Genomic DNA, 21,207 nt, shown 5'->3' on the forward strand with positions numbered 1-21,207 from the left:
TTCCTACCTCTATGCATGACTTCCATGATAATATTGTTATACTTGATGGACTAAGACTTATGTTATATACTATATAGAATATATAAAACCTATAGTAACCAAACCTTTGATGATAATCTAATGGTTATTTTTCAAAATACTAAGTTACACCATCTAAGAACTTAGTTCTCGTTACGATTCTAATGGGTACTTTAACCCATGAAAACATTCAAACCCTTATAGGTTTCATAGTGTCAAAAACGAATATTATGTGCTAGCTGGTTATTTTCTCATAAATATATACTTTCCATATACTTTTAAATTCCGAATTCCGACTTTAAACTTACCTTGAACCCCAATCCGTATACATTTAACCTCCTAAACTCATTCACTCGTCAACATTTGGATAATCGGAAGAATTAGCAATTTTGTGAGTATACTTGAAACCCCCCTTTTTGTTTACAACCTTTTTGGGGTGTAACATGTTTATATATGAAACTTACACTTAAACTTTGTAAATACACAAACATTCCTTATACATGCTTGCATACTTGATTACTTGATACATTAAACTTGGGGTTATACATTTTGTGTTAGACTTATCATTAACTTCGTACGAGCCTATCCTTGACATATATAGCGCTATATGATTAACGCACCACCTGTAAACTTAAGGTTATGTCATGAGCTTATTACGTTTCGTCATTGGGTTGATTTGTCGAACACATGCCGATTTTATTGTTTATCTTGTAACAAGAGCTTGCCACATGGAATCGTTTGAAACTTATCTTTTATGCTATGTATGAAAACTTGTATACTCGCCTTTGATTTTGCATTGAACTTTATTTTAAACATGTTACAGGTTGAGGATGACGATGCTTTGAAACTGAAGTAGTGTTGATGCTTAGATACACATTTAGACGTCTTAGGTCAAATACGTTGTATAAATTTCATACTTGTTGTTGTATTGTTTTCTTGTATTTAACATGTGGTATTTCAACTTTCATGTATTGTAACATTTTATTGTGAATGAAATCAATTTATCTTTAATTCTATTGTCACAATTAGCATTATGTGTGATGAGCAATCTTTCTTTGTCTCACTCCGATGTTTCCGCCGTCGGTTGGCGTGTGACAATAACAATACCAATCAAGTTCCTCTTTCGATTGTTACATAAAGTGTCGGTATCATACTAACTGAGTTGATACCGATAAAAAACTCGCTGCGTAGCGTAGGTTATCCCCTTAGTTGGAAAATTTCACAGAATAGTAACCAAGTTTTAAAAGTGTTCTAACTAGGTCACTCGTATCGTTTTTGTCCGAATTAGATAACTTAAAATTCAAATCAAGCCATGTCCTTTTTTCCATGTGTCAAGAAAAAATTGGAGCATAAGATCTTGGGGTCAGATTATTTTAATATATGAAATTATATTTATTAAAAATTAAAACACTTTAATTGAATTAAAAATTAAAAAAAAGTTACAATCCACGTCATCACTCGACGTTAGCATCTAATAAAAAGGAAAAAAGAAACAAAAATCCACATCATCACGGTTACCTATAAAATGGATGAAAAAACCCTTAATTTTAATAAAAATGAATGTTGAGTGACCTGATTGGAACACTTTTGAAACTTAAGTGATCTAATTGAAACACTTTTAAATCTTGGTTACTATTTACAAAGTTACCCCAAAGGTCTGTTTGGTATGCGGTAATGGAATGGATCATTACTATTCCATGTCTTGTTTGGTTACCATGTGTAATGAAATGAATTATTATTGTGTACTGTTAGGTAGGCAAGAAAAAACGAAGTAATAAAATCAGCGGTGAGTGGTGGTGGTGGCCGATGGTAGTGATTGTGGGTGGTTATAGGTGGCGGTGGTGGGTGGCAGCGGCGATGGGTGGTGGTGGTGGCGGCGAGTGGCGGTGCAGCGGCGACGACGAGTGGTGATGGTGGCAAGGCGGCCGTTGGTGGTGGGTGGCGGCAGAGGTGCAGTGGGCGGCGGCGGCGGCTGGTGGTGGCGTCGACGATGGTGGTGGGCGGCAGTGGCGAGTGGCGTTGGCGGTTGGTCGCGACTGCTGGTGATAAGGGTGGCGGGTGGGTGGCGGCGACGACAACGGTGGCTGTCGGGGTGAGGTGGTGGCGGGTGGCGGCGATGGCGTCGATGGTGGGTGGTGGTGGTGGGTTGTGGCAAAGGTGGTGAGTTGTGGTGTTATTGATGAATGGTGCAAGAGGGGATGAAATGAAAAAAAAACATGGGGTGGATGAAATAATTTTAAGGGAATGGAATGCCTTTTGAAATGGATGATTCCATTCCATTGACCAACCAAATACCTTTTTCTTTCATTCTCTTATAATCATCCATTCTATTCCATCTTTCATTCACATACCAAACACTACCTAAAGGTGAAATGTCAGCAAAACAGATAAGACGGCAATTTACTATAATGAATTTAAAAATAGCCGATATATAACAAAATTTCACTCTATACGAACATTAGGGTTACATATTTATTTCATTAATTTCATTCACGACTCGATAAACCAACCACTTCTGGATTGACCAAAACCTCAATCTCTCTCACCGATCCTCTCCATCTTCTTCTCCGCCACAGTCATGGCGTTTCCATACATGGAAGCTGTAGTCGGTATATATTCATCACTTTCAGTCTCTTAATTACCGTGCTCAATCTCAGAAATTACGTTATCTCATTTCTTTGCTAGGGTTTTGCGATTGCTGTTGCTACTACGGCCTTGATATTGATATTGATTCGATTATTCGTGTTCAAAAGTTCGATACTTTGATCTGGTTGTTCGAATAACTGCTAGGGTTTATGTATGTAGTAGTGTAATCTCATTGCTTATAGTGATTGGGGACTTATGGATGATTAGAGATATAAATTACTGAAAATAAAAGTGTGATAGTTGTTATTTTAGTAGTGCTGCTTCTGATATTGCTACTGTTAGTAATGTGCAAGGGAATTTTTAATAGTAATTGTTTTAACTATTCTCCACAATGGTTAAATCTGTAACAAGTTCACAACTTTATTGAATTTCTTAAGGTTTCTAATGATGTTGCTAACTGTACGGTTTACATTGCGTGATAAGTGTATTGTTTCTGTAGTATTCTGGTTAGATATTCCGATTTTCTATGAGCTATGTATTGTTTCTGTGACTTATAAACCTGATTAGCACTGAATCTTTGCTAAGATGTTTATTCTGGTTTTGGCGAATGTTTATGATTTGATGTGTTAGTTTGAAATATGGAAGCGTGTCGCTCTATCACTTATCTGCAATGTTTTTGCAATGTTAGTAATGTGCTAGTGGATTTTTACTAGTAATTGTATTGAATTAATATTTTCTAAAATGGTATATCTGTAACAAGTTTACATATTTATTGAATTTGTTAAGGTTTTTATTGATGTTGCTAGTTGTACGGTTACATTGCGCGCTAACTGCGTGCGATGTTGTCTTTGTTGATGACTGAATCTCTGCTAGGATTTTGTTTTGTAATGGTTTGAAATATGGAAGTACGATTGTTGTTTGTTGCTTTATGGTTTTGGGTGTAATTATAAGCTTCATGATATAAATGAAGTAAATATTTAATATGACGATTGCTGTTACTTTCCAGGGTTCATGATATTGATGTACATCTTTGAGACGTATCTAGATTTGAGACAACATGCCGCTCTCAAGCTGCCAAACCTTCCTAAAACATTGGAAGGGGTGATTAGCCAGGAGAAATTTGAAAAATCTAGAGCTTATAGTATTGACAAAAGGTAATTTAAATGTTCACAATTTTTATTTTCGTGCAAGGGTCATGCTCGTTGAATATCCTGATTGTTTTTCCGCAGCTGTTGAATTAATTTTTTTATGGTTTTTTCTCTCGTTTTACAGTAATTTTCACTTCGTTAGCCAGTTTGTAACAATAGCGATGGACTCTGCTATTTTGCTCTATGGTGTTTTGCCTTGGTTTTGGAAGGTGGGTAGTTTAGTGCGTCCTCTATATCTTTTTGCTACAACAGATTTATAGCTTTATTAACAACTTTTAATCGTATTTCTGAAATTGTCACAGAAATCGGGTAGTGTTTTGGATTCTACTGGCCTTGATGCAGAAAATGAAATATATCATACACTCGCATTTCTGGCTGGTGTTATGATTTGGTCTCAGGTACGTATTTAATTACTTATTTGCTAGAACTTTAATTACTGCGTAGCTATAACTTTATTTTTCATTAATTAATGGATCGTTTAAAACTATATTTTTACTTATGTAGTTTCACTTCTCGTTGACATGTTTTTTTTATTTCCTTTGTGCAGATAACAGACTTGCCATTTTCTCTCTACTCAACGTTTGTAATTGAGGAGCGACATGGTTTTAACAAGGTATTATACAGTATGCCCCCTTTATTTTCTATAGTTACATTTTTTACGTTAGATACTTAGATATCATGTGCATGATAACCGTTATTTGTAATTACAGCAAACAATATGGCTGTTCATTCGAGACATGATAAAGGGCATGATCTTGGCTATAGTAATAGGACCACCCATTGTAGCTGCCATTATTCTAATAGTACAGGTACTGAATGTTCTTAAGATCTTAGTTTTTTTTTTTTTTTTTTTTTTTTTTTTTTTTTTTTTGCAAGTTTTGTATAGTGCATGTTTTTTAATTGCAGAAAGGGGGTCCTTATCTTGCTATCTATCTTTGGGGGTTTATGTTTGTTTTGTCTCTCGTCATGATGACAATATACCCAGTATTAATTGCACCCCTTTTTAACAAGTTTACACCGGTAAGAATTCTAGCTCTAAATCTTTTTTATTTGTTTGCTTAAATACGTTCTCTTTCTGAGAAATTTGTTTTTGTCTTGTTACCAAAAAATAGTTACCAGACGGCGAGCTTAGGACAAAAATTGAGACCCTTGCTTCATCTCTTAATTTCCCTTTGAAGAAGCTGTTTGTTGTGGATGGCTCTACAAGGTCAAGCCATAGCAATGTAAGGATCTCTTTTTAATAAAGATCTTTACGTCCACAAAATATTATAGATATATCAAGAAAGTAGTGTGATATATAATTTAGAGATTTTGACTTTTGAGTCAAGTGTTTCTATGGGAAATGATCTTTGTTGTATCTTCGGTTTTGTATTGACGTATATTTTTGTTGCTCTGCAGGCATACATGTATGGGTTCTTTAAAAACAAGCGAATTGTTCTTTATGATACTTTGATTCAGCAGGTAATTTTCTTTATGTTTTTATCCTTTGGTAAAATAGGTCTGTGAACGTATTATATGACTCAAGTACCTAACAAACGGTGCACTTCATTTTATATCATCTTACATGGGTTATCTTAGGGGGTGTATGGATTGCGTGTTGAAAGTGATTATGTGATATATAAATTTAGATATAAGAAAGTAGGCTGCTTGGTTTTAAAATGCGTGCATGATGCGCGCGTGATGCGCTTGATGCAATGCTGAAAACACATCAGGTGTAGCGATGCGCTGAGATTACCTGATGCGAGGTTGATGCGGTGAAATTGCATAATGCGACCTATCGCATGATGCGTTCTGTTGCGCGCAACACGAACTTGGTAGGATTTTTGCGTTGCAACCTTTGCTTCTTTGAATCGTTAGGGAATGAGTTGCAGGTTTATGGATTGTAGGTAAGAATAAAGAAGGAAAAAAAAGAGAGGGTGAGATCCGATTGTAAAAGTCAAAAGATATAGGTGGGAGCTTGTGTGTTGCAGTAGTAAAAAGTACAAAAAACTATACTATTTCTGATTTTTGTATTTTTCCGTTATGATATTGTGTTGCAGGTAAGCCATGCTACATTTTTCTGATTTTTTTTTCGTTTTTTCACAATCTCGTCTTTTTACTGAATTATTTTTATTTTCTTTTTCCTTATTTTCTTTGATTTTTATAGACGTTTATTGGTGTTTTTTATATGTATTTTGTGTATAAGTACACTTAATAAATGTTTTAGAAGTATATTATTATATGTAAGTATTGACAATAAAAATTGTTATGCATAATTAGTTTTTAGTATTTTTTTTTTAATAAGAAACGCATCGCATACGTGATGCGCTCGCATTACGCATTGCGCATCGGATTTTTGGACCAAAACACATCGGAGCGCATCGCACATTTTAAAACCAAGGTAGGCTGCAATGGATGGTGTTTGGTTGTGCTTCTGCTGTTTGATGCAATGATGCGATACAATCAGATAATTTGCTGTGTTATCTAGAAGATTAAGAAGTAAACTAACCAAAAAAACTGATTTGAATAATCATGTTTGTATAAACTACTCTTAAACTAATTATCCAACACTGATGACATAACGCTACAGCAATCAAGGAATCAGAATCAGATTTCCTCTATCCAAACCAAACACTCGAAAATGATTATTTGTAATTTTTGAAAACACAATAATTAGATCATGAGTTTGCAAACACAATTCCGAACACCGCACTCGTATTCGAGTCTTTAGTCAGCTTGTACTCTTTATCCGCTATGTTGCAGTGGATACACTAAACTGGTAACAGCATTGGGTCAAACCATGTTTGGGTATTGATGAGTCTGTTCTTTTTCTCTGTTTTTCGCTACAGCATCATCTTTATGTGGTAGTGTATGCATATATGATGCTACATAAATCATAGATCTAAGTGATCTAACTATACTTTTCGCTTTCAATACATTTTCCTGTATTACTTTTTATTTGTCGAGGAATGAGTGTCTTTCTGTTGAACAAAGTGCATGTTTCTTATTGTATTTATATGGTTAATAACATGGTATGGCATATACAGTGCAAAAATGTGGAAGAAGTTGTTGCTGTGATTGCACATGAACTTGGTCACTGGAAACTGAATCACACAATGTATTCATTCATTGCTGTTCAGGTGTGTTCTATTTTTTGGGTATTACATGCTTAATTATTAGTGTTATAATTTACTTTGAGGAAGTATGCGACTTTGACTCTAAATGGCTATATGATCTTATGATTGACTACGAGGAAGTATGCATTTGTCTTTACAACTTGCTTACTTTGCAGGTTCTTACACTCTTGCAATTTGGAGGTTTCACACTTGTAAAGAACTCAAAGGATCTATTTATGAGTTTCGGGTTTGATACTCAACCAGTCCTCATCGGGCTTATATTATTCCAGGTACACTGCTATTTATACTAATTAAGTATGAATTCAACATATGTGTTTTAAGTCTGTTTCTGGATTGCGTAAATTTCCTTATATATCCCAAGTTGTTGACTGTAGAGATACAGTTAGTTCTTGAGGGGTTAATTTGGTCTCTTTTGTGAAGACGTACGCTATATATATTTTAAAATAACTTGAAACTTAACATAAGAATCTGAAGCTGGTACAAACTGTGCTATTGCGATAGTAATCTCAGTCTTCAGCTTTCACTCATAAAACAATTTACAGTTCGATAAAAGAATAATCTTGCCAAATGATTAATTTTTTCTGATGCCAATTGTTGTTTTCATTATTGGTAAATAAATAACGTCACTACACGAATATTATTTCTAGTCCTGAGGGTATTTATTTTTTGAGGTTTTAGCGTAGGAAGTTTTATGCTTTGAATAAACTTTGGATGACATTCCAGCCCGTTTGATTTATTTAAACCGGTTTCTTTCGTTAAATCTTTCATTTTGACACTCTTTAACCTATTTAACTTGTTAGATACAAAACTTAACTCGGATTGACCCATCTGTATTTTAATGGGTCGAAATTGTCATAATGCCACACCTAAATGTGGTCTAATGATGTGCTGTTAATGTTCTTATAATATAACTATAGTATAATTTGTAATTGCAGCACACGATAATTCCTATCCAGCATCTTGTAAGCTTTGGCCTCAACCTCGTAAGCCGTGCTTTTGAGTTTCAGGTAGTTTATTTTTTTATTATGTTAACTTCCAAATTATGTTGAACTTTTCTTTCTTCATATGGTTTGTCTGATGCTCTGATTTTTTCCTAAATTTAGGCTGACGCTTTTGCAAAGAATCTTGGTTATTCTAAACCGCTACGAGATGGGCTAGTTAAACTACAGGTATATATTTTTTTCTTTTTGAATTTTGTGGTGTCGGTTTTTAGCTCTACACAAATCCGTCCAAAAAATAAATGCTATGTTTAATTAAGTATTTTTTAGTAGTTCAAGTAATAAAATACCAAGTCAATGTAAATAAATATGTCAATAATATAGTATTGGTTTTTATAGTTTTCTAACTATAATTAGCTTTTTTGATTTTTTTTTAAATGTACAAAGTATGTTGGTAATTTTTAATCCAGTGTGGCATGTTTTGATCTCAATCGTTATAGAGTGTTCATAAATTATATTTGACTGAACCACCCAAACCAAAAGCTAGTCGGCTGGTTCGGGCGTTTGAAACTTGGAACCGGCTGTTTAACCTCTTTATATATTTATTGCTGCAAAACCGGCCAACCCACCCAAACAGACCGGCTCGTTTCTCAAACCAGTAGTTAGCAACTCAGTCCATAACATTTTTGTCAAAACTAGCCGAACCGGACATGAACGTCTCCGATTTGTTCTTTTTACAGCTCTACATATATGTATTTCTTGATCAATATATGTTTATTAACGGAATTATGAATTTGCAGGAGGAGAATTTGTCGGCGATGAACACAGATCCGTGGTACTCTGCTTATCACTACTCTCACCCTCCACTGGTTGAAAGGTTGGCTGCCATAGATGAAGCTGATAAGAAGGCAGATTAACAAAGACTATACGGCGACATAGTTTCAGTAGGCTAAAACAATTCTCTACCGACTACAATGTTACCTTTTTTACCCTTTAAATTTAATACATTTTTGAGTTTTAGACTTGGAAATTATTTCGAGGAAGTGGTGAAAGGTAAGTTATATCATGTAGATTGTGATCCAACATTCTATGTTTTAGTTGCATCATGTTTTTAGTTTCCGGGTCTGGTCTGGTACAAAATTCACAATGCGCTCCGAGGCGTTACTGTCCCGAAGGTTTGGTGTTTTTCTTGCCGACCCAACCCGAAACTCGTTCTGACCCGAACCCGCTTTGACCCAAAAAAACCTTTATTTTAATTGACCCGAACCCGTCTTGACCCATGACCGACCCGACCCGTTTGCCAGGTCTAGCCGTAACTCAAGGAAATACTCAACTTTTTCACCATGGGTCTTTACTTTTTCATATTTTTAGATGTTTTCCTGGAAGTATACACCGAACACGCATTAGCAAAGCTAAATCTACAGGCACAATGTCGCTAAAGTCGATTTTCACTATAAAACCGTTGTAACTTTACCTAAAACAAAAGTTTGTGCTTCCCAATTCAACAATTTCCTGTAAATCATTCAAGACATTTCAATGAATTTATTTATTAACTAAGACTCTTAAAACTTATTGAAAGTCATAATCCAAGAGATAGATAGATCCAAATCTTGTGCATATGAGAATCATACCATCATTTGCCAAGCCCTTAAGACAAACAACTATTAAGATGTAGAATCTTTAAAGTAACAATATGATGATTTCCAAGTTTTATGAAGGTGAGATTCTCAATCTCAACAATATACAAGTTTATATTTCTAATTGACATTTGTGAGGATTATATATGCTTTAATTAACAAAAAGAAGAGTGGCATTTGTTACTAGTAAATTGCACAAAAAGAAGAGAGTGGCATTTGTTACTAGTAAATTACCCTGTGCGTTGCCACGGCGTCCCGAAGAAATTTACGTCAAAACGTAGAGCAACTGAAAACGTACATTAAAATAAGCACGAAACGTATTACATTTGACCCGATCATTTCCGGAAGAATAAAATAAAATTTATGTCAAAACGTAGATAATAATAAGCATAAGAAGATATTATATTTGACCCAACTCATTTCCGGGAAAAATTTACGTCGAAACGTAAATCAGCTTGAATTTATACTCACATGTACATAACAATAAACACGTAAAACTCGATTAAAAAGTATTTAAAAAGTTAAGGGGTCGTAAGTGTCAATCCTGAAAGTTGAGAGTTAAAAGTAAAAAGAATAGAAAAAGACAGAAAGACAGAGAAAAAAATCAAATCATTGTTCATGCATGGTTGATAATTGTAGCATATAAATAATAGAATAATATCTTTCTAAGGGGGTGTTTGTTTTTTTTGTGAAAAGTACTTCTGGACCTCTTATGCCTGCCCCACGCAGACCATGCGCAGACGTTTGAGTCTGCAGTGTATTTGTTTTTTGGAAGTGATTTCATTAAAACAAGGTATTCTAGATCTCTTCCTCGCGTAGACCAGGACTCACATTTTCAAAGCTCTCCTCCTCCTCTGCTCTTTCAAAACACAACAAACCCTAGCATGTTCCTCCTTCCAGCCGACACCTCCACCTCCTCCGCCACCGCCACCACCTCTTCCGCCACCACCACATCTCCGTCACCTCCACCTCCTCTGCCACGTGCTGCCATCATCGTCGACCCCTGCTGCCTCGACAACCACCTCCTCCGTCGCTACATCAGCCGTCGACCCATTCACTGATTCAGGTCCTTTTTTTTGATAAATTGTTGTTTTTTCAGATTACGTTTCAATTAATGTTCATTGTTGAATTAAGGTGTTGATTGTTCAATAAATTGTTATTTTTTTCAGATTATGATTCAATATGTTCATTGTTGAATTAAGGTGTTAATTGTTCACTACAAGATAAATTGTTGTTTTTTTCAGATTATGTTTCAATTATTTTTTTCAGATTATGTTTCATTACAAGAAAGATTCATTTCAAATTGTCTTGGACTCTTATTTATAAGAAATTAACCACTTTATATAAACTTTTAGTTAGTTATAAAAGTTTGTGTGTTTTTATGTTTTCAAAAGTAATTAAGTTTTAGCAATACCTTTTAATTTTTGAATCATCAGCGTAGACATTACATTGTTAAAGTTGACTTGAACTCTTGGACCAACCTATTTATTTTTGAAATCTTGCGTAGGGTCAACTGTCCATGAGCAGTTGTTTCGGGACAAGGGTGAGACGACCGATGACAGTTGTTTTGAGTCATTGACCATGTAGTAGTTGTTGTTTGTTGTTGTGTACCATTTGAGTTGCACACTAGGTGTTGGATGCATGGTATGACCATGAAATTAAACTTTTTTTTTGGTAATAAGCTATGTGTACTTTGTAGCCTACTTGTGAGGATGCTTTTGCTAGCAAACGTGATGGTTGAAGCACAATTAATCGTGACAGTGACCATACACTTTGTGTGTTTGAAGGGGTATGGTCCCAAATTCTGTGCAAGCCATTTTAAGACATGCGCGCAAAGGGCCATACCCAGACTTAACAAATTTACACTTGGCCTTAACAAGACCCTGCATGCATGTAGCTTAGCGATAGATAAGGCAAGTACAATAGTACAGATGGCAGGAGTTGTAGCCAATCAGCATGCGCCAGGGCCTGACCAGAAAACTCCCACGATGCCAATCGCGTAGGAGACAAGAAGTGTCACACCCCAATTGATGGCGGAAACATCGGATTGAGAAAAAAACGAGACTGCTCGAGACTTCATAACACTATTACGAATTAATTCAAAACTGATTTCATTTCATTGCAAATTGTCAAGTTACAACATATGGAAATCAAAGTACAACAATTGTTCAAAATACAACAATACAAGAAGCAAAATACAACAAATACAACAACATAATCTAGTATTTCTAAATGTGTATCTAAAACATCCCTACTAGATTTCTTCAATGTCAACATCATCAACCTGCAACATGTTTTAAAGTATGGTTCAATACAAAATGTATTGGCGAGTATACAAGTTTAATATAGCATAAGTATAAAAATGATTCAAACGAATCCACATGTCAAACTTAGTTATCAAGATTAACGTAAAACTAGCATGCGAATATACAAGTCAATCATCTGATTACCGCGAGTATTAAATACTTAACATGACCACAAGACTACAGGCGGTGCGTTACTCCTATAGCGCTATACATGTTAAGGGGAGGCTCGTACGAAGTTAATGACAAGTTTATCACATAAGAATGTTCCAGAAACACGAATCAAGTATAAAGTATTAGCATGAATGATTGGATTGTTTGTGCGATGATCGGAGTGTCGCGCTCCTGTCAAAGATAAGATTTATAAGCCCTAATTGCCCTTAATGATAGCTAGTGGTAGTAAGGGGTCGAACCACGAAGAGTATGTTGTTTGCGAATGGACTTGAATGAATTTAAACAGATGTCACAACTTATGAAGCTTACTAGAATATTTTTATGGTTTTTTTGTTTGTTGAAAAGATGTTGAACAAAATTAACTAAATTGATTGGATTAATTATCTACTAGGAATAAGGAAATGCAAGAAATGTAATTGATTGTTTAAACAAGATAAAGAAAACAACGCTCACACCCGGTTCGGTAATTGAAATCCTAGGATTCTTATACGTTTTAAATTTGATTCACTTGAATATGTTATTAACGGATTTCTATCACGAAGTTTAGGTGCCAATTGCTATCAACGCATATCACGGACCATAATGCACTTCGTTACTTCGGACAAGTAAAACCTTTTGAATGACAAGGCATAATTGCACAAACTTGTTTCGTAAAGTCAAATTTCATAACTCACTCGACAATTCACAAATATAATTCAAATGCAAGACAATTATCAATCAATTCAAATACAATTCAAGTTGTCACAAAATCAAACTAAAAACATTATTCAAACCCTAGACTTACAATAACCTACACCGGGGTGAAACCTCCAAGGAATTAGCCACGCATGATCGAAAAGATGTGATCACCTGATGTTGGAAGCTTGTTCTTGATCATCTTGATGCTTGGAGATAGTGAATGATGGTGATTAGGGTTGTGGTGAATGATGGTGATGAGAGAATGGAGAAAATGGATGAACTAGGTTTTCGATTCGGGTTGATTCGGATGATAGATCGTGAAATGGATGGAGTGGTGATGATAATGGTTGGTGTGTGATGATAATGGTTGGTGAATGAGGCTCCAAGATCAAGTTCAAATTTCAAAACAATGTGTAACTGTCGACTTTAATGCTCCAAGGATGTTTTGATTCGTTCCACTAACAAAGAAACAAAGATTTCGCGATTCATCTTTACAAGTGGCGTCGCCGACGGGCCCTCTGGGCGTCGGCGATGGGTCTTCAAAACTCCAAAACCGGCGACGGCTTAATCTACTGTCTACGACCAAATTCAGGTGATGGCACCAACTAAGCAGCGTCGCCGACGACCCTTTTGGGCGTCGACGACGGGTCCTCTAAATGTAACTTTCTGTTTTCATTGATTCTTGATCCCGGTTGACCCGTAGAGCGTCCTGATGATCCGTTTTTCGTCCCGGCGACCCGTAAAGCTCCCGAAAAGCTCCTTTAACTCCGCTAGACCTGCAAAATACATATCTAATCAAAAGTAGGCTATTCGAAATTAAAACTTGTGTAAAAACATCAAATTAAGCAATTACAATCACCGGTTTTTGATCACGTATCATGCGATTTCATAAAATGTAAGTGTAACTATGTAGGTTGATAGGTAAACATATTGCACCCAAAAGTGTAAACGTTAAAAGGGCATCCGAGTATACTCATGGTTTTGCTAATCTTGGTTAGTTAATTCCCGCGATTTGTTGAGTAGAGTTGACGAGAGCGCTAGAACACCGAGGTTACCCCACAGGTGGGTAAACGAAGGTGTGAGTTGTTGGAGTTGAACCGAGGATTTGGATTCGAAATATTAAGTACGTGATGATATAAGTATCAAAGTATGTTTAAAACAGAAAGTATATTTCGCCTAGGCACTCGTCACGACACTAAGTTTACTATGATTTTACGGGTCCTGATTTGCCCGATAGAATCAGTAACGAGGAATGTAGAACTGAAATAAACAGAAACCGAACTTCGCAACTACGTTCGGGCGACTGGACAGTTCGCACGGATGGCAGACACCCTTCGCGCGAATAGGGTTACCCTTCGTGCGAATGGGGTCTGTGTGGTGTGAATCGAACTTCGTTTTGAACGTTTTAGCTATTAAACAGTTATGTTGTGAGTTTAGTTGGGTTATTTAGTTATATTATATAGTATAGTACAGTCCTATAGTCATAGAGATCATATAAGTCATGTATGGAGGTAATAACCTCATTATAAGTTCACCAAAGCACAAGTTTATTAACTAAGTTAACAAACCGGTTGGTCATGAGTAACAAAATGTAAATAACAGAATGTAAACTACCAAACAACCGAACAAGGATAACCCGCGTGTGCCGTCTCAACATAGAATGTATGAACCAAGTGTTGGAGGCTGGACAAGGTTAACTTATTCTAGGTCTAGGATTGTTTGGGTGTTCGTTTTGCAAGTTCAAGTGAGGTGGTGGAACTAGGTTGGAAGCCAAAGCTTCCACGGTTCACACTCTGTTATCACATAATCGTCTATATCGAGAATAGGGATCTGAGTAACATACAACACTTAAGAAAATGTCGGAACGAGGATGAAAACAACACCTTTCGTGTGAATGGCAGGCCCGGTCGCGCGAAGGGTGAGTTCCTTCGTGCGAATGTCTGGCCATTCGTGCGAGAGGTTTTGTTTCAAGGCGAAAACAGTTAGGTTTTGTTTTAACTGTTCACCTTCTTAACTGGAATCGACCTTAACACTAACCACAACCATATACTTAGCTTGTGAGCTTAGTGGGTTCATAATTCCGTCAAGTTTTGTTAACAGAAGGTTATTTTATAAAAGTTTGAAAGGTTAAACTTCACTCTTTAGCTTAGTCCTCATTATTTCTGAGAGTTGCCATCCGATTACCAAGGTAAATCTGTGTAACCAAGTGACAATGTCACACCCCCAAAATACCATATGCGGATACACCGCGGGACGTGTGACGTACCAGGATCCAAGCCACTATTCACATTGAACTACACATAATATTTAATGAAAACATTCCATTTATTTCAAAATATAATTCCAAGTCATGAGTTAAACCAAAGTAAGTATCCAGCGGAAGCATAATGTAAATAGTAATTCAAATGTTTCAAAACATGTGTTCATAACCAATAAAGCGCGTATCCAAGAGTCTCGATCCATGACCACTCCAACGCTCCCAGATAGCAAGTCCATAATCAGAAATCTAACGACCTGCAAGCATGCAGACAAGTGTGTCAGACGACGCTGGTGAGTTCAAAGTTTGTTAATGCGTTTTAGTTACCAGATATGAATATAAAATGATTGAATGATTTGATGTTGTAATAACTCGTTTACCGCTGATGGCTTAAAGTTGTTTTACCCAAACCCCATTGCCTCTATCAAAGCAATGGTCAAGACTGGAATCATTAGTTCACTCCCGACCTCCTCGGTACGGTGTGAGGTTGCCAAACCTAAATAGCGCTATTAACTAATACCCCGTTGCCTCCCCGACAACAGCGCTATTAACTAATACCCCAATAACCCAGCATTCCTCCCCGGAACGTTACCCGATCTCCCTCCCCGGGACGCATGCTTGGAAAAAGAGCAGTGAACTCACCTTAGATTGCTCAGTAATGAAATTTACTTGTTCACAATTGTTCTACCAACCACGTCCTAATCATGGTTATCAATCTAATCAGTTTCGTTTACTATTGAACACGTGTTTAACAGATATATCACATAGCACGTAACAGATGACACATAACATGCAAGTCCAATACAATTTCCACTTAACAGTCCAAGTTATCAAAACAAAGCCACATTCGGCCCAGGCATTTGGGCCTACTTATCTTGTGCGACCCGGATGCCTTGTGCGATTCAGAAGCAAACAGGCCCAACAGTTCGCAAAGCCCAACTGGCTTGTGCGACTGTTACCCCCTTGTGCGATCCGCACTGGGCTGCGGTTCAACTACTTATACGATCCAACCCTGTTCCCAGCCCAAATAACTCACGGCCCAATCACTTGTGCGATCCACAGGGCTTGTGCGATTGCAGTCCCCTTGTGTGACGGGAACTTGTGCGATCAAAATAACAATTGTGGGATTCGTTAAGTCAAAATTTCCATAACTTCCCCTCCTAATAACCACTAATTTCAGCCCCCACCAAACAAATCTTGTCTAATCAAAACCGTAAACAATGATACATCTCACAACACATCATAGCAACATATTACCTAATACAAGAAGGAGTTAAATCAAACAAGAGTATTCATGTACTAACCGAACACGAGATGGAATGGAGGAGAAGCTCGAGAGAGAATGCCATCTAGAGCGAAGGAAGAGGAGAGAGCTAGGGTTTTGGTGTGTTTTTTGTGTTATGGTATTATTATGAGAAAACCACACACACACCCCTTGTGTATGCGCATAAAAGACATGGGCCGAAGCCCATTCTTGGGTTCCCCTTTTGGGCCACGGGTAGCAAACATCTCATGTGGGTTGTGCGATCAAAAGATTGTGCAACTAAGCACACCTTGAGCGATTGGTTATTACATAAGTATACACATATACACACACAACCATGTAACAATCAAGCTCGTATTATTCTATTAGAATGTACCACATCACGATATCACACAATGTCCATACAAGTTATATTAAAACACCGAGGAAGGTCTAAAATACAAGTTGTCACATCATCCCCAACTTGAAAGAAATTCCGTCCCGAAATTTGACAAGTAATACAAAACAGCAAGACGTTATCTCAGGATGACTGTGGATTTTCCGCGGGTGCCACATCATCCCCAACTTGAATGGGAACTTCGTCCCGAAATTCACCAGTTGTACCAGGTTTAGATTTGCCAGATTTGGACTTATCCTTTGGAAATAAATGTGGATACTTAAGCTTCATCTGATCCTCGCGTTCCCACGTGAACTTCGGTCCACGTCTTGAGTTCCAACGAACCCTCACTATCGGAATACGGTTGTGCTTACGGACCTTGACCTCCCGGTCCATAATTTCTATTGGTTCTTCGATGAATTGCAACTTGTCATCAATTTTTTAGCTCCTGAAACGGTACTACTAGTGTTTCATTAGACAAACACTTCTTGAGCTGCGATACGTGGAAAACATCATGAACGTTACCCAACTCAGCAGGTAACTCTAACTTGTAGGCCACTTTACCAATCCGTTCCAGAATCTTAAATGGCCCTACATAACGAGGGTTAAGCTTTCCGCGTTTTCCAAAGCGCACCACACCCTTCCAGGGTTGGACCTTCAACATGACGCGATCATTAACTTCGAATTCCAAAGGTCTCCTACGCTTATCAGCGTAGCTTTTCTAACGGTCACGCGCTGCTGCCATACTGTTCCTGATCTGCACAATCTTTTCTGAAGTTTCCAACACAAGTTCAGGGCCTGTGACCTGGTTGTCACCCACCTCAGCCCAACAGAGATGTGAACGACACTTTCGTCCGTACAATGCTTCGAATGGGGCTGCCTGAATGCTGGTATGGTAGCTATTGTTGTAAGAAAACTCCACCAAAGGCAAGTGTTTCTCCCAACCCTTGCCAAAATCGATAACGCACGCCCGCACCATGTCTTCTAGTGTCTGGATGGTTCGTTCACTTTGACCATCCGTATGCGGGTGATAAGCAGTACTCATGCTGAGTTGAGAACCAAACGATTTATGCATCGACTGCCACAAATTTGAAATGAAACGCGGGTCACGGTCAGAGATAATAGATGTCGGCACCCCGTGCCTAGAAACCACCTCCTTAAGATAAACAGCTGCTAGTTGTGAGAATTTATCCGTTTCCTTGATCGCTAGAAAGTGTGCTGACTTCGTGAGACGATCAACGATCACCCAAATGGTATCATTTCCGTTTTGTGTTCTGGGTAGCCCTGTGACAAAATCCATTGTGATTTGTTCCCATTTCCACATGGGTATTTCTGGTTGTTGCAGCAACCCAAACGACTTCTGATACTCCACTTTAACTTTTGAGCAGGTCAAACACTTACTCACGTAAATCGCGATGTGAGCTTTCATCTTTGGCCACCAATACATGACTTTGAGATCTTGGTACATGTTATCCGAACCTGGATGAACAGAGTATTGAGACTTGTGCGCTTCATCCATCACAAGTTCTCTAAGGTTTCCAAACAAAGGAATCCATACACGCTCCACGAAGTAGAGAATACCATCCGATCTCTCTACAAGTTGTTTTTCCATACCCCTTAAGTATTCTGCTTCCATGTTTTCCTCTTTTAACGCTTCGGTTTGTGCAGCACGAATCTGATCAGGTAGGTTAGAATGAATGGTAAGCTGTAAGGCGCGAACACGTTTGGGTTTCGATTCCTTTCGAGTGAGAGCGTCAGCTACAACGTTAGCTTTACCCGGATGATACTTGATTGCACAATCATAATCGTTTAAAAGTTCTACCCAGCGACGTTGTCGCATGTTCAAATCCATCTGGTCGAAAATATGCTGAAGGCTCCTGTGGTCGGTATAAATGGTGCATTTAGTACCGTACAGGTAATGCCTCTAGATTTTGAGCGCAAATACTATGGCTCCCAACTCCAAGTCGTGTGTCGTATAATTCTTCTCGTGAGCCTTCAACTGTCGAGAGGCGTAAGCTATCACATTGTTACGTTGCATCAGCACGCAACCTAGACCCTGTATGGAAGCATCACAGTATACTACAAAGTCTTCTGTACCTTCTGGTAGTGACAAGATTGGTGCACTGCAGAGTTTCTGTTTTAGTAGCTGGAAAGCCTCTTCTTGTTTCGTTCCCCGAGAGTATACTACGCCATTCTGTGTCAACGAGGTGAGGGGTTGTGCGATCTTCGAAAAGTCTTTAATAAATCTACGATAGTACCCAGCGAGACTAAGAACTTGTTGCACCTCAGAAGGAGTCTTTGGTGCCGCCCAACTTTTGATAGCATCAATCTTTGCAGGATCCATGTGTATCCTTGATTCGTTCACAATGTGGCCAAAGAAGTGTACCTCTCGAATCCAGAAGTCACACTTAGAAAACTTCGCATAGAGCTGCTCCTTCCTTAGGAGTTCCAAAATAAGACGCAGGTGCCGCTCGTGATCTTCCTTGTTCTTCGAGTAGATCAAGATGTCGTCGATGAATACGATAACAAAATCGTCGAGATACGGTTTGCATACACGGTTCATGAGATCCATGAAGACCGCTGGCGCGTTAGTCAACCCAAACGGCATAACTAAAAATTCGTAGTGTCCATAACGCGTTCAAAAAGCTGTCTTTGGGACGTTCTCCTCTCAGACTCTCACCTGATGATAGCCCGATCTTAAGTCGATCTTCGAATAACAACTTGACCCTTGCAACTGGTCAAACAAGTCGTCGATGCGCGACAATGGATAATGGTTCTTGACAGTCACCTTGTTGAGTTCCCGATAATCAATACACATGCGAAAGGACCCGTCTTTCTTCTTTACAAACAAAACTAGGGCTCCCTCAGGCGAAGAACTGGGTCGAATAAAGCCCCTATCCAGTAACTCTTGCAGTTGATTAGACAACTCCTGCAATTCTCCAGGTGCTAGACGATAAGGAGCACGAGCTATAGGGGATGCTCCTAGTGCAAGATCAATCTGAAATTCCACTTGACGGTGAGGAGGTAAACCAGGAAGTTCCTCAGGGAATACCTCGGCAAATTCGTGTACAATAGGCAGATCCTCGATCTTTCTTTCTCCTGATGGGGTATCAGTAACAAGCTAGCGCTAGAATAGCAGGATACCCCTTTCGTAGAAATTTCTGCGCTTGCATAGCCGAGATGATACCAACCATCGCACCACTGCGATGCCCCTGAACCGATAATGACTCTCCACCAGGGAGAGGAATACGTACAATCTTCTCTCTACATAGAATCTCAGCTTGGTGACAACCAATCCATACCAACCACTATATCAAAACTACCGAGGGTAACAGGAAGGAGATCAATATCAAACACTTGACCTACAAGATCTAACTTACACCCAAAAAGGACATGCGAGGCTTCAATCGTTTTGCCATCGGCTAACTCTACCACATGCTTAACTTCTAAAGGCATTGGAGTTAACCCTAATCGCTGACTAAACTCTAGGGACACATAACTCCAATCGGCACCGGAATCAAATAACACAGAAGCAATAAGATTGTTCACAGAAAACGTACCAGTCACGACATTGTCGTCGTTCCTAGCATCAACAGCTCCAATAGTAAATGCCCTTCCACGAGCTTCGTTGCCCCCATTGTTGCCATTATTATTGTTCCCAGCATTGTTGTTGTTCTGGCGGTTGTTGTCGTTGGCATTCTGATTCAGCTGAGGGCAATCCCGCTTGATGTGGCCCTCATCCCCACACTGGAAACACCCCTTCTTAGAACCCTGATTCTGATGGGGTTGCTGCCTTTGCTGATGTTGTTGCTATTGATTTTGCTGCTTTAGGTACGGGGCTCTACAGTCTTTTGCCTCATGGCCCAACTTGTCGTATCTACAACAAACCCGGACACACTGTCCATGATGATGATAACCACACTTGTTACACTTTGGCTTCTTACCAGCGTAGGAGCCTTGATTCTGATTGCTGCCCTGGCCTTGGTTAACTGAGGACGACTGACTGAAACTGCGGTTGTTGCTGTTGTCAGGCCTTTTCTGAGATTGACTCGCACTGGTTGTTTTATCAGTATCGTTCCACTTGCGCTTGTTATCACTAACAGGAATAGTAGCTGGGGTTGCAGCAGCAGTTGTGGCAGAAACACGCGGTGGTAGCGAACCACTCTCCACCTCCTGATCGGTGATCTTGTGAGCCAAACGGACAATCTGAGGTAAGTTGTTAAGGTTAGTTGCAGTAACCAGACCCTTCACCCGTGGATCTAATCCCTTGATGAACAGTTCTATCCTCCGATGCGGAGGTCAGGACAAGTCCGGGCACATGATAGCCAGCTCATGAGACCGCTTCACGTATGCTTCAATCTTGGATCCCACCATCTTAAGATCGTAATACTCATTTTCCAGTTTCTGAATCTCATCACGAGGACAATACTCCCCCCTTATCAACTCCTTAAAATCATCCCAAGTAGTGGCATTTGCCTCCTCGATGCCCAACATCTGAACCTGGGCATTCCACCATGTCAGGGCACTATCCTCGAGTGTGCCCGTAGCGTACTTCACTCTGTCCTCAGCAGGACAGTTACACATAGCAAATACTGATTCGGCCTTCTCGAACCATTGCAGGAGTCCTACAGCCCCTTCAGTCCCACTGAAGGTCTGTGGCTTACAATCCATGAACATCTTGAACGTACAAGCAGGTGGATTGTTTTGGTTTT

At 38.7% G+C, this 21,207-nt stretch overlaps 1 protein-coding gene across 1 annotated transcript; it reads left to right on the forward strand.

Annotated features, from left to right (window-relative positions):
- The first annotated feature begins 2,465 nt into the window (after window positions 1-2,465).
- Window positions 2,466-8,894, forward strand: LOC110920690 (CAAX prenyl protease 1 homolog). The gene is made up of 14 exons (XM_022164883.2): window positions 2,466-2,627; window positions 3,611-3,758; window positions 3,877-3,961; window positions 4,055-4,150; window positions 4,300-4,365; window positions 4,463-4,561; window positions 4,659-4,772; window positions 4,865-4,975; window positions 5,151-5,213; window positions 6,779-6,871; window positions 7,024-7,137; window positions 7,804-7,875; window positions 7,972-8,037; window positions 8,607-8,894. The coding sequence occupies exons 1-14, from the start codon at window positions 2,597-2,599 to the stop codon at window positions 8,721-8,723; spliced, it is 1,275 nt and encodes a 424-aa protein (XP_022020575.1). The 5' UTR covers window positions 2,466-2,596; the 3' UTR covers window positions 8,724-8,894.
- Window positions 8,895-21,207: the final 12,313 nt, after the last annotated feature.

The sequence above is a fragment of the Helianthus annuus genome, chromosome 17 (assembly GCF_002127325.2).
Source record: "Helianthus annuus cultivar XRQ/B chromosome 17, HanXRQr2.0-SUNRISE, whole genome shotgun sequence".
NCBI classification, from domain to species: Eukaryota; Viridiplantae; Streptophyta; class Magnoliopsida; order Asterales; family Asteraceae; genus Helianthus; species Helianthus annuus.

Bases quoted from the DNA above. Each gene is read 5' to 3' on its own strand.
- LOC110920690 (XM_022164883.2), top strand. From the start codon at position 2,597: ATGGCGTTTCCATACATGGAAGCTGTAGTCG. The intron at 4,976-5,150 runs GTAAGGATCTCT...GTTGCTCTGCAG, and splicing joins CAAGGTCAAGCCATAGCAAT to GCATACATGTATGGGTTCTT. The intron at 5,214-6,778 runs GTAATTTTCTTT...TGGCATATACAG, and splicing joins ATGATACTTTGATTCAGCAG to TGCAAAAATGTGGAAGAAGT.